This window comes from Convolutriloba macropyga, unplaced genomic scaffold (assembly GCF_964194025.1).
Source record: "Convolutriloba macropyga unplaced genomic scaffold, txConMacr16.3 SCAFFOLD_4092, whole genome shotgun sequence".
Lineage (NCBI taxonomy): Eukaryota > Metazoa > Xenacoelomorpha > Acoela > Convolutidae > Convolutriloba > Convolutriloba macropyga.
In genome coordinates, this window is record NW_027450631.1 from 1 (window position 1) to 14,872 (window position 14,872).

The window sequence follows — 14,872 nt, forward strand, 5'->3', positions numbered from 1 at the left end:
AAAACCTGCATTAAAATACAATTAAATAGTCGAAATGGTACGACACCTTAAAAATGGTTATTAAAAACAGATTAAAAAGGAAGCGTCACGTTTACAGGTTAACTCTTTTTAACTTTAACCAGTAAATTCTGTATATGCGTTTCATCGACTTAAAAATTATTCCGTTGGTAGGGATGGATACAACCGTACATAAAGGATATTTTAAACCCTTCAAATGTTGAGAAATGTTTATACCACTACGACTAGTCCCGACTTTAATAAGACTATACAAACCCCTATCAGAACAAAAAACATTAGTTGTTCACACAGTCCTATAAAAAGCACAATTTTTGTTCATGGGGAAAATAAACCAGTACCAAAAACATGACAAATATTATTATTAATATTTTTCAACAGCATTTAAAGTCAATCAGTTGATAACCGGCGCCATTTGAAATTATCTCTTTCTCCGATTGAACTTAATTTCACTCATCGTGACACCTTTGATAATGATCAAGAAAAGACATTTTTAAAAGACATTTGTCAAAAGCAGTAAAACATCATGAAAAATGAATGAGCGAATGATGAAAATGCACTTTATAACGTCAGGCGCAACAGTCATAAAGAATGTTCTGGCATGCCAATCTTTTGTAAATACTTTCAGAAATTGTCTGTTTTATTTTATAGCCGTGACAATTTTTTAAAATCGAGCCAACCACTGGATCTGAAGTTAACATTCGTTTCTACCAATGTGTTTTTCTTTATTGTTTAATTATTCGTTCATCGACCAAAGGTGAACAAAATTTTCGCCAGAAGTTAAATTATGCTGATTGAGCGTAAAGTATTTTTTTTAATAAGTCCCATTTCTTCCAAATATATATATATATATATATATATATATATATATATATATTAATTGCCCAAAAGCACTGATAGTACCCTATGTATAGCCAACAACCTCAAATATATTTGACATTTTTTTCTACGGACATTCACATGTATGAAATACTTCGATACCGCGTACCTATGAATTTCGAATCTTCACTGAAGCACTGCTTCAAAACGGCATACCCCGCTGAGGACAAAAATTCAAAATGACTGACAAAAAATGTCAGACGAAAAGTCGTTAGTATATGCATATATAATGTAAAACAAATATGAGACACATAAACCGACAAACGTTGGGCGAATTAAATTTCAAACGACCGGCGAGCGGTTGGCTTCGGTAGAAGCCAGCTGGGGCTTAGGGATGCTAGCAATAAGGGGTGGGGCTGAGTGGAGCAGGGGGACGAGCGTAAGTGGGGGGGGGGGGGGGGACAAGCGTGGGTGGGGGGGGGGGGGGGGGTAGGGCTTCGAACTCTCAAAAAAATAGGATTATTGCTCGGTAGTTCGGAAATCAGCAGTCCAAAATACTGTTGGTGAACCTGAGGTGGTCAAACTTCTTACGATCGCCCTTTACACCATGAATATATGTCTCCTCAACAGTTTCGGTGAGTTGCATGCTTAGATACTAGTAAGGCGAGACGCTCTAAATTAACTGCTCAGAAAATTAATGCCCTTCGGGTTATAACCGAATACCCCGCTGAGGACAAATATTCAAAATGACAGACAAAAAATTTCAGACGAAAAGTCGGTAAAACAAAAAATCGCACAAAAAGACCGGAAGGAGAAAAATAATTGCCACAAATTTCGTTTGAGAGCAATTGAAAAACAATTCACTTCAAAACCAAAAGTCTTTTGCCTACTTCTGAATTTTGAGTGTTTACAATACAATAGTGCTTCAATAGTCTTTAATTCAAGCCTACACAAATATATTCACATTTCCAAGTGAATCATTATAAAAAAAATATAAAGCTATATTGAGAACAAATTTTATTGAATTGAACCTAATAAGTTCATCTATGCTATGCATCATTTTTGATGGTACGCTTAGTAGTCTGCTAGATTTGATGATGTTTTAATGCTTATTTTCGTGAATTGTCGCTTGTGTTCAATTGGTTGGTCCCTGTAAGGAGACCCATTTCTATGTTCAATATGTGAACATACTTAGTACAGTCAAAAGCGCCCATTATAGTTAGACGACGCAATTCACAAGCGACAAAAAGCTTTGACAATTTTTGGAAACATATGAACAGACCAATTGTCAATTTTAATTGTCTCTGATTGACTGATATTTGCATTTTATTAATTGAAATCGCACATAAATAGGGTGACCAATTTTGTTTTTAGGACCTTGAGTATATATAGTGCACACGAGACCATTAGAGCGCTGAAATTTCCTAATATATAAGTTCATCAGCTATAAGTTATTCCTGTGTTTTTCAGTCATTTTCGCTTTGAATAGCTTTAAATTTATTGATCTATTCTCTGGAGAATATTTTAGATGATATGCCATAGCATTGTTAAATAGGATCCAGGAACCTGTTTACGCTTTTTCAATGTTATCAGTAATTGTTACTCCAAAGTTGGTGACAAAAATATCAAATATCAGAGAACTTAATGCTGTCTGTCTTTCTTTAATTCTTTTTTTAGCATATTTGTCACAGGGTTTTTGTGCGCGTCTTATCTATTAAGTACCTGACACAAAATTATACTCCGCGGACACACGCTCTAAGCCTGCTTAATTGTGGGGGCGGGGGTATATAAGACCGAACTCTCTTCCATCGGTATCGCACAGTCCTAGGTTTACACAACATTTCAACATCAAGACCATTTAGACAGATGCCTGTCACATGAATTACAAAAAACAACGAAATCTCTTTTGAGAACAATCGTCTTTTCATATGAATTTAAACAACGTTGTGTCAAGCCAAACGTTTCAATTTCGCAAAAACATCAAAAAAATCGATGACGCTTCATGTACACCAACGGTAAAATTGAATTCATCGCCTGATCAGAGAAGAAAATTGAGCATGATCAAGAACACTGTTACCATGGCAAAGCAGTTCAAATAAAAGTCGCATAATACTATAAAAGGAAATATTTGCCGCCGCCTATGACGTTTTAATCAAAACAAAATTTCCATGTAGCATTATATGAAAGATTGCTAATCCGTGCAAATACCAGCAGGCTTTTAAAAATCAACAAAAACAACTTTTAAGCCCAATTTTTTCAATGACTTCAAATGTAAAAAAGGGTTTTTTTATCCTATCTAACAACGCCTTTCATGACAACTCTAAAATTCTAATGTATTTATCCGATTTCTGTTCAAACATTTATTCACGGCAAACAAAACCGCATCAAAAATACATTAGAACAGAGCGACGTTGCATTGTTGCAGAGCCGTAATTACCCTCCCGTCAAATTGGGGGAGTGAAAGGTGAAACAGGGGGGTCGCTGCTACATGTCCATCAAAAAATCGTATTAGTGTGTTAGCAAGACCCAGGGGAAAATAAGGATATGAGTTTTGAAAAGAGTAACACAACACTCAGCCATTTCAGTTTCAGCACGCAATATCATTTCAAATGGATGAATGCAAAATGTATATTAAACTGCACAAAGCAACACCTATTTTGGCGCATTTTGTAATCACCTACTCTAAAATCGGAGGTGGGGGTAATTTGTTCATGAAGATAGGAAATAAACTTGCTCTAGATTGCCAAATTATCTTTTGATTTTGTCACCCCTATAGCACTGTACCTTTGAGGTATTTTTTTCGGTATTTTTTTCGGTATTTTTTCCTCAAGCCTAATTAGCCCATTCGCTTGCCTAACAAAACTCATCAATCTATGCATAATGAAAAAATGATTGAGCAGCATATTATGTTTCTAAAATTGTTACAAATAAAGGATGCAAGAATATGTTTGAGTTGTACAAAAAGCCAAATCTGGTACCAAATTTTCATATTTTGAGACGCGTTTTTGCGATAGAACTAACCGTTAAAAATAAGTAATTGGAATACTTTCAAAGGGGCAGTTATCAGGTTAACTTTAAAAGGGGAATCGGTTATTGAAAAATAAATTCAACCAAATCTAACAACAATGTGGCAATAATATGCACGTATACATAGCAAATCAAAAGATAGCCTAAGTAAAAAATACGCGCAGTTACTCAGTTTTTCGTGCTAACGTACTGACACGAGAGCCTGGCTTATAGAAAACACATATGCTCAACAATGACAAAAATCTTCCCACGTCATTATATGAAAAATTTCATTTTGAGTTTAGTAAAAAATTACTGCGGTTGTTTGCACTTTGTTGATTATTCACCCTCCAATTCCTTCCCAAACTCTGTCAAGAAGAGACACAGTAGATATTTTACTATTGAAATAAGCGTAGGACTTTTGGCTACTTAAAAAGCATCAACTTCACATTTTGAAGAACATTTCTATAAATTTTGACATTTTAAAAATCTCATTCGAAATTCATTTTTAAATTTTATACTTAATTTCAAGCTTATTTTTAAATATTTTTTTCCTAATTATCATTGGAATATTTTTCCACTTAAGAATGCAGTTTCTGATAACTGACCCGTTACTCCGTTTAGAATTACATAAGGAACTCCATGAATTATTATTTGTATGTTCAATTAGGCTAACTGAATTTGTCCAAGAAAATTTTGTTTCTTAGAGTTCAGCGGAAAATAATTTTGTTTCTAGAAGCAGATCTCATTCAATTTCGTATTTAGTTCTCAGAAAGCAAACTTCTATGCTCCAATTGATTTCATTTGTTGATTCCATAAACCGGTTGTGATTGCAGGGTTCGAACGAAAATGGCACGCACTGAAATCTAAATGAGACAGAACAAGTTATTTATAAAGATTTATTCTAGCTTTTTAAAGTATGTGATGATGTACCAAACATAATGATTTGATTGCCGACGCCATCATGCTAATAATTTTATTAAGCTGCTTTTTGCTGGCATATATTTTTCTAAGAACAGTTACTGTCACATTTCTAAGAACAGTACGCGCTTCGTACTTCTCAACTATCTCAACTACTCTATAGAAAAATTCTTTCTACTGCGTGAACAAATTTGAAAAATTTTTGAGCCAAAATTTGAGGCTGAACGCTATGGCTCACTAGTGCTACCTTGATCTGATAAAAATAGTACCCATATTCAGATTGAAAATTCTCAATAAAACTGAGCAAATTTTTTTTGCCATTTCGTCGACTACACCGACCTCAAATAAAAGTCGACTACATCAACGTTAACTGTCCATTAAAAAATATGAAAAGATCACGCCTTTAAGTAAACTTATGAACAATTTATTTTTTCACATCACAAAAATGATCATTTTCAGAACCATTACGTAATGAGAGCGAACAAAATTTCATCCCAATTACCTGAACCAAAAGACACCTTTGATTTGATTAAAGTCAACCGAAAAAATACATCTAAATTTGGTAGCGGTATTTTAACTGCCTAATATCTAAATCAATCAATAATTTTCTTCTCAAGCTACAATCACCCATATATCAAAACACTAACAACAACATTTATTTCGCCGGTTATCATGTTATGAAATTCAGTTAGTTAGCTTTATGCAATATGATATTGGTATGATCGGAATTGGTTGAGTAAAATTGGAAAAAACGTCTCCATTTACGGAAATAGTCAGCAATTTCCTGTGACGCATTAGGTCAACTTCACGGGGTAGTAAAAATCATAAAACCTTTTTGTATCATCTAATACAGAAAGACGCTTAATCACATTATATCATTTTCAGAAAAGCAGTTGAATGGTATACATGATCGCGTTTTGTAACGGCTTTCAATATTTATCATATCGTGGTGGATTCGATTTCAGTCATATTTCTAATCAGCCAAAATTTAAAAGCAGTTCACGGCAGGAAATTGAAACAGGATAGGCCACCCAATGTTACCTAGGGAGAAAAGGAGGGCATAAAATAAGGGGGAGTGGGTTGAGCTGAGGGGGGGGGGGGTGGGGACGTGTAAAAGGAGTGTGGAGTATCAACCCTTGATGAGACAAAAGGTTACAACTCTACTCAAGGGGGATTTTTTGATACTAGATGAAATGTTGATTAAAATTCCGCTATAATGGCAAAGAGAGAGGGGAAGACTTTTTTTCAATTGTGTACGTTGTAAGCACACACAAACGTGACAGGCCCCCAACTACAGAATAGGACAAATGTGTGTGTGGCATCGGAATACATAAGCGCATCACAATATTTGGCCTTATTTGGCTCAAATTTTCAGCCCAAAACAACTGTTTCCAGAATTAGCTTAGGCAAGGGTCAAAAAGACGCGGTGTCTATAAGTTCAAGAAAAATAAAAAGGTTCAGCTCAAAATGATGTCCTGAAATGCTTTTTGTCCTGAATTGACTTTTTGTTCTGTTTCAAGTCCAAATACAACAAACCAGAAAGCGAAATACTTACATGATTGGCAAAAAATGACAAAGCAAACATCAGCGAATTTTTTTGCTATAGGGAGTACTGTTCATTTCTTAATAACACGGAATGGAAATGTAAAACGCAAAAAATAGGGCGAAGTTCAAAACAACGCAATTATTCTGAAGCAACGCATTGTGGAAATCCTTAAAACCGAAAACGGCTAAAAACAAATTTAAAACAATTTTAACCCCCCCCCCCCCCACACACACACAAAAACACTTATTAAAATTCTTTTAAAAAGAGCTCGAATTGAAAAACTAAAAGTAACGTCTAGAAATTACAATTGATTCCAAAAAGTGGAGGCAAACTCAAATTTACACAAATTTAGAAAATACATAGCACTTTCTGACTACAGCAAGATATATATATATATATATATATATATATATATATATATATATATATATCTTTAAAAAGAACAACTTAAATTTTGGGTACATCGAAAAAATATCTGGTCTCAAAAGAACCAAGTCATTTGTTGCAATCCAGTGATGATTTCGAACAACTAAAAGTTCGCTTCATTAAAAGTTCAGCTTTGTCTGCGGAAAAAAACAGGAAGCAATCAATGCGACCAAATTTAAGAAACAGAATTAAAAAGCTTTATTGCAAAAGCGTTGTCAACATTATTAAAAAATAAGTTGATGCCTGTAACTTTCAGGCAACTATAATTATACATTGTTGACCCCTTCCACATTTTACTTAGTAGCATTAATTGATTTGATAAAAAGCGATTTGGGTCAAACCGAAAAACTTTGGGAACAGTTTGGAATAATTTCGAGCTGTCAATTATTCAGGCCTAAACAAACAATAAACAAAACGCTCAGATACCCATTAAAATGCTTATTATTTCAAGCAAAAAATGAACAAAAACTGCAAATGTGTAAATAGGCAAAATTTTGAGAAAAACGCAATGAAAAATATGTAAGCTCCAAAAAATTCCACTTTTTCTGTGCGGCTAGCATATTTAATTCTTTTTTTCTGTGCGGCTAGCTTATTTAACGTTTGTGTTCCAAAACTTGTTTTAAATTCGCAATTTAGAATTATAAGTGAGTGCCTAAGTTAAAAACATAGCCGGCAGATTGCCGGAATAGCTGCGAAATAGACTTGCGTGCCGTAAAATACAGATGGAAAAGGATACAGAAGTGAGTTGATAATAGTTATCGCCGCCGCCTATAAAACTTACAAGTTTATTTCAAAAGTTGTTTTTGGGTGCAAAAAAAAGTTTCCCTGTCGCGTCTCGAACACGCGATCTCCGGATTAACAGCCAGTCGCCTTAACAACTCGGCTGTCGGACCATACAATCTGTTTTCTTACAATCAACTTTGTTTTAGGAACAGATTCTGTTTCTGAATAACCGCAATTTAGGTCACGCAGAAAGCGTGAAATCAGACGCGAAAAAGCCATTTAAGCAGTGACGAGACAGAATGTTCTAGAACAAATGTAAAACGAAAATAAAGCGTCAGACGACGAAACAAAAAAAAAACCAAGAGCACCGCAATATAGCTACGCTCAGCTTACAGCTTCGCAGCTATAAAAATGACCTCTGCACCCACTTATAAATTTCAATTGAGAAAGAAAAATCATATCAAAATCAAAAGGAGGTTACCAAAGCTATATAATCAGGAGGTATTTTCTTTTTCTTCAACATTTCATCCTGTTTGAATATTGAAATTCTCTTCGAACTGAATGAAAAGATGTTACAAAAAGCAGTTTAAAAAGAAAAGCATTATTATACATCCTGAAGCAGGTATTAAATCAACATGATCATCATTTTCGAACAAAATCAGAATCTCTTGTCAGTCTTATCCAGTTTTCTTTCTTTTTTAGCGAAAATTCGCCTTTAAGACAACCGTCAAATGATACCTCGTAAGTCTTTCTTCGGTAAATATTTCTGGGATTCAAAAATACAGCCAGCCAGACTAGCATTTCTTCCCTCATTACCTGAAGTTGCAACCATAATATGCAAAAATTTTGATTTGTGTTGAACAGACAATTAACATCAAATAAAGGACAAACTCATTTTGATATCTGATTTACAATTGAGCTCTCAAAACAAAGAAATGCAAATCAATTCCATCATTTCCTCTATTAAATAAGTTTGTTCGTCTAGCAAGTCTAATTGAAGTTTCTTAGAAGATGAATGTTAAAGTGCTGTTTATTTTTACTGTGCAAATTTTCAACCTTAGAAGTGATGAAAAAGGCAGCTACATGCGGCGGCAAAATCGGATCATGAAAAGAGCAGAAATGTCGTTGACGAGACTAGAGCGCTTTAAGAGATCAAAAAGGCACAACATCATTAATAACTGCAACTTTTTGGCATAACAAGCTATTTCATATTTCAAAATAATCAAAGTTTTTCATTAAAAATTTTTTGCTGCTTGCCTTTCAATCAAATTTGCAGCTATTAAATGATACATAAAAACACAGTATATATAATGGGATGGAGGGGGGGGGGTGAAAACTATTTGAACTGTCAATTAAAAAGAACAAACACTCTAATCAAAATTACTGAAATGAGAAAAGCAGAGTTTTCAATCTTGATAGTTGAGTTAAACTTGACGGAAGCATAAAAACAACTTAAATTCACCTTTTCAAAAAATTATTTGCATTGCTTGTAGTTTAAAAATAAGTTTCAACGCAAAGCGAACAGACAATCAGCGGAGCTTTTAGTTAGCTTTTTGCATGTCAAAATAAATTCAACTGACGCTGAGGATAAAAAGCAATATTTTTTGTAACATTCAAAATGAAAACATTCAAAAAGGGGCATCAGCAACGTGCAAGTGGAGCGGCCGGGCAATAGACTGAAAGGGAAAAAAATAGAAAAACATTTATCTCAGTTGTTGGAAAAAATTGCTCGATTCAAGCGTTACTTGATATAAAACATTACAACCAAGTATTTCTCATTAGAAAGGAACAATTCAGACTGAATATCATTCCGGTGTTCTTAAATCTGACAGGCTATACCAACTTAAATCAAACAAACTTGAAAACCCAAAATAAAATAAGCCTTCAACCTTTTCTTTTTTGAAGAGGTAAATTTCCATTTATAGCCATGGGGTTAGGTTCTACCAATCAAGGACAAATATGAACTTACGAATATTATTTGCTGACATTTTCATATCAAAACTTACAGGTCCCGTGAGTTATCATACGTAAAAATAACTTTTAAGGTATCCAATATTTTTTCCGCTCCAGCACAATAAGTTTCGATGTAGATTGCAAAGCGCATTTATAAGTAATCGAAAAACAGCTTAAGTTCTCCCCAATTTAATCAGGTAGCAACACATCAATTATAGATTTAGCCATCATAGTAGTAATAGTTGGTTAGGTGAAAAATTACCCAATGCCATTATACCCAACCTGCCATTTTACACAATGCCTTTTGACGTTTTAGATCAATAATCCGATTAAAATTCGCAGCCGCTGTTACAAGGATCTGTTTACATACTTAAGCGGACATTATAACCCCATGTTCGGTTGTGATGGTTTCATATCAAGTCCCACCGGGCATTTTCTGCTAAATAGATCTGGTAATTTTAACAATTGGTAAAAACAAAGTCAGCATTTTTTTAAAAAAAAGTATTGGGTAAAATGACATTGGGTAAAATGGTAGCGGGTAAAATGGAGTTGGGAAAAATGTCGTGACACTGTTATAGTTATATCTGCTTCTACCAATTTTTCACGTTCGATTTACCTTTTTCGATCTACTGTGCTATCATTGTACAGTAAGATTTGACAAAATGCATGTATAGTTCTATTATCGTGGTTAGTTCACGTTGCTGATGAACACGATCAAGAAAAAGTGAAGGTCACCTAGATGAAGTACACGTTATTATAAGCCCATAGTGTAAAATAAATCAATCAAATATTTCAGACTTGAAGATAATTTAATAAAAATAATAGTCATAACTATTTCCCCGCCTTCCGTGCAACCCTAGCTTTCACCGCAATGTTAGTCGATTTCACCCTCACTGTCTCCAAAAACGGGTTGCATATGAATTGGTGATTGGGTTTAAAATCCCGTATTTCGGATTAACCTTAACATCAATTTGAACTGCTTCACTTGTCAACATTGCGCGTTTTTTTTGGCGCTAGAAAAATTGCAAAATGAATTTTGCAGTTGCGTAATTAAAAGACATGTAAATACAATCTGACCCCAAACAATTTTTCTATTTGGTTAAATTGTTCTAATGCAGAATGCAGCCAATGCTAAAAAAATACATGCTCGCATACCATTTGAAAAACCGAAAAACAGTATTTGCAAATTTATATCTGTTTCGTGAAATTTGACCCTAGGGTCAGAAAGATTTTCATTTATTGTTCAAAAATACAAAACAATCAGGAAATACCACATTCCCATGAAACTAATATGCCCCAAGCTTCTCTGCTACCAACCCCAAATATAAATCTTTATTTACTTGGGTTTTTAGCGCTTCAAATCGATTTTCGGTGAAGTGCGGGGCAAAAAAAACTATACAATACTTGAACACAAAATGGCACAAAATCATATCTTGAAGCAGCTGTATAAATGGATTTTACAAACTACTATCAAAATTTGCAAATGAAAAGCTCGAATTCACTCCAAAATTGTAACTTTGTGAAAATTATTTTCAAAAAGTGAAAATTTTGAAAAGTGCTATCTTTCAAGTGGAAAATGCAATCTATCAGTGTTTGGGTTAAACAGCAGACTGAAAAGCAGATCAGTATTGACCACAAATCTGATCACCTAATCATATGCATTTTTTTAAAAAAAACTTTTTTTTTCTTTAAAAAAGCCTATCTAAAACCGCTCGATAAAGCCTGCATACTTTTTCTTGGGGCCTCATTTTCACGAAACTTTCTGACCTCTTTGCCCGAAAGAAAATTGTTGTGGGGTGCTGATGAAGTGAGCGGATGTTTGAGCGAATGTTGAAACCTCATATGCTTCAGCATTTTAAACTTGTAACATTCAAAAGAAAGCTACAGCAGAAATTATTTTTTATGCTTAGCGGAACACTGGGACTTCTAAAATGAAATTGAAATATTGTTTAAAAAATTTAATGATTGTTTTTGACATGTAAACTTTTGACCTGTATTTAAAAAAAACGTTTTCTCAAAAAAGAAAAAAATGATTAAAAAAATTAGGCATGCTAACAAAATTCACACATCTGAAATGTCATTTACCGCCAACAACTAAATCAAAGCCAGTAGATTGCAAGACAATAGCCGCAAATAGATCGCTGAGGCCAGAGATAAACATAAGCCGACTGGCGTGCGCCGGATGAATTGTTCTCGAAGGACAGGCGGGGGCAAATTTAATTAGAGGGGGTGTAGCTTAGAAATGTTTTTATGTGTGCAGAAAATTGACCCGACAGAAGTCTAACATCTTAACCACCTAGCTTTTTACTTTCCTAGAAAGTAACCATTGCCTTTACTTTCCTTACGCGCACAATTGATTTTAGCCATGATTTTTCTGTCAGAATGCGAGCAATTTAGATCAACCAAAAACAAAGAATTAAAGTGTGAAAAGAAGTTCACTCAAGGTGTGTCAAAAGTGTGTCACTCAAGGAGACAAACAATGTTCAAGAGCAAAGTGCAAAAACGGTCAAGCAAAAATTTTGCATTAAAAAGGAGACACACACATTTATAATGATTGCTCCAAACTTCATTGAGAGCAATTAAAAAAGACAATTAAAATAAAAGACATCCCTTGCCAACAACATGAAACGCTGATTCGCTCTTTTGTTAATAGTTTCAAACCAAGTTTTAGTATTTAATGTCAGTCAAGTAATAAAGTACTTTAAAACTTTAATTTGGGCAATCTCGTTTTACTTGCAATTGGAATTTTTAATTTCAGCATTATTTAGTAACAAAATTTATTAAGTGGAAGCAGGAGTAAGTTATATAGTAAGGTTAATCAATTATAATCACAACTCTTATGGCCAAACTATAAAAGCGAACAAAGACACCTGAAAAAGCAGAACCAACTTACCCCACTTGGCTATATAGTTGAATGTGGGTTCCGAGTCCACTTTGAGAGTACAGTTGGGCCCGAGTCTTTCAAATAGGAGAATATGTCTTCTGTTGTCATTGTAGCCCCTGTAGAGTTTGGGGTCTTGTACGTAGTGGATCTCCCGACCCACCCGGTACGACACAAAGGGTTGACTGGCGCGCTGAAACACAACAAAAAAGTGCTTTCGATATTCCATTGATGATGCCAAGCGGAATACACGAAACCTTTTAATCGTTACCAAAGATCTGAAAACTAATCGATCCTTCAAAAAATTTCAACTCACTTTTAAAAAAGAAAGAAAGAAAGAATTTATTTCGTTGTTGAATAGTTGTAAATAAACAAGCAACGTGGACAACTAACGATATCAGAGCGATCTCCTTTTTCAATTTGCCCAATAAATTATTGACAACGATTACTTGATATACATAAGCTAAAAATATTTCAGAGCTATAGGAGACGACAAAACTTGTTCAGAGGTAGCTGTTTTTGAAAAGTTTACTTAACTATGCTGTTTTGAAAGTGTCTGAAGTACTTTTAGTGTCTTCAGTATTTTTCAAATAGTTTTTTTACTCATTCTTACTATAAACCCTATAGATTAGTGGTCGTAAGGCGTGTATAACATAATGGGGGCTAAAATTTTGTTGGGGTCTATTATTGGAAAACCTTCTGTTTCAAATCTATCCCGCACAGATTAAATAATTGTTGCAATCAATGAACTCTTGCTTAATCCATAGAACAAACATACAAAACAAACTATTATAACTATGATAACTGTTGTTTACCACAACAAAACCTGTGTCGTTCCCATTAAACCTCACCATTACGGTATATTTACCGTGATTTTTTTTTGGGGGGGGGCTGTAATGGGTAACACCACAGACACTTACAGTCCAAGATTCAAAAGAAAAAATCAGTACGGATTAAATTTGAAGGAATTCTTAAAGAAACAATTAAGTATTATAGCGACAATAAAAGAGCTTTGAGAATACAGAGAAACTCAAACATTCATCCGACACGCCTTTTTCAAAAGTGTCATTGTGACATCTAATTTATTAAAACCCATATAACAAGGGCGTCCCTTTATTGTTCCGTGACAATCTGGTCGGCAGATTAAGTCTAGTACAGACAAGGTTTCCAACAATGTCTAGACAAAACTAATCGGCCCACAAAAACATTCCCAAAACAATTCAAAATTGAATCTAATTTTAAAAGCACACAAGCTGAAACCATGTTTGAATATTGTAAACTTAGCTCATCGAAGCTAGAAATGTCCTCTCAACGTTTTTCAGGCCAGAAGACAGATTTGTTCTGTCGGCAAAATCGAAAAACATAACTCACTCACGTCGAGCGAATTGCTCTCAAACGACCGGCGAGCGATTGGCTTTGGTACTAGCCAGCTGGGGCTGGGGTGTGCTAGCATTGGGGGGGGGGGGGGGGTGAATGGAGGGGGGCTGAGTGGAGTGCGGGAGTGGGGGGGGTTTCCGAACTCTCGATTAACTAGGATTATCACTCGGTAGGTCGGAAATCATTCCACCAAATCATTCGACCAAAATAAACATCAATTGGGTAGAGGGGCGGGGCAGGGGGAGGGGCAGGGGGAGGGGAAGGGGGAGGGGGTAGTTACTTACCAGAGTGACATTGATAAACTCGTCAGTCGTGCGACTGTGGACTACGAAGAGGGTTGCGTCGCTCTGTTGAGTTCGGAATGCGAGTGCCAGACTGTCTTTGGAAGGACTGGTCATGGACCTCGGACCCAGACCCATCTTGTCAACTGGGGAGGAGAAAGTTGTAGCGTAGGTGTATTTGATGAAGCCACGGTTGAACTGAAAGGTTGTCGACTCTGAAACAAATACATTGAAATATTTCCGCTTCGATTCCCAATCTTATAGGGTATTTGGGTCTTTCCCATTATAGCCCCCCCCCGCTTAGTGGTCAGATAACCTATAGCCCCCCAATCATGGTAATTACACCATAATAGGGGCCTATAATTTCATGGGGGGGGGGCTATAATGGGAAAGACCCGGGCATTTAACTTTGACGCACATCCGATTTTATAATAAATATAGGATCTTTTCCGTACGTGCCCCCCCCCCCTCCCAGTTTAGTGGGTGCATATTATTTGCATCTCCCCGACGCACGTGCAATATTTTTGCATATTGATTTACCATGTAATGACACGTGCTCCGTAACTGGGGGGAGCATAACGCACTGGGGGGGGGGGGGGGGCAGATCCTAAATATATATATAAATGCATCTGTAATACGGAGGATGGAAAAGGTCGTAAAAGATCCTCATTGTTTATCTGTTAGTCATTTGAGATCTGTGGGCCAATACATAATCGATCCCGCTCACTTAAACATTACTATTAACATCCATCATTTGATCACCTGGAATAACTTCAACAATATAAACTTAACTTCACAAAAAGTATATTACTAGCCTTGAAAGAGAATACCTACTTATATTCTATAAATAGCATTGACATATAAATGAAAGAAAAACATGGCAGCCCGTTTATGAGATTTTTATATTATTCCCAGCCGTAAGGG

At 35.4% G+C, this 14,872-nt stretch overlaps 1 protein-coding gene across 1 annotated transcript; it reads right to left on the bottom strand.

Moving 5' to 3' along the window:
* Positions 1 to 12,070: 12,070 nt before the first annotated feature.
* LOC142356042 (neurexin-1a-beta-like) lies at positions 12,071 to 14,184 on the bottom strand. The gene is made up of 2 exons (XM_075408022.1): positions 13,952 to 14,184; positions 12,071 to 12,483 (listed from the first exon to the last, which is right to left on the bottom strand). The coding sequence occupies exons 1-2, from the start codon at positions 14,084 to 14,086 to the stop codon at positions 12,247 to 12,249; spliced, it is 372 nt and encodes a 123-aa protein (XP_075264137.1). The 5' UTR covers positions 14,087 to 14,184; the 3' UTR covers positions 12,071 to 12,246.
* Positions 14,185 to 14,872: the final 688 nt, after the last annotated feature.

What these genes read in the sequence shown, in the direction of transcription:
- LOC142356042 (XM_075408022.1), bottom strand. Translation starts at nt 14,086, where the DNA reads ATGGGTCTGGGTCCGAGGTCCATGACCAGTCCTTCCAAAGACAGTCTG. An exon ending in AGTTTATCAATGTCACTCTG is followed by an intron (nt 12,484 to 13,951) that starts GTAAGTAACTAC and finishes GTTGTGTTTCAG; the next exon opens with CGCGCCAGTCAACCCTTTGT.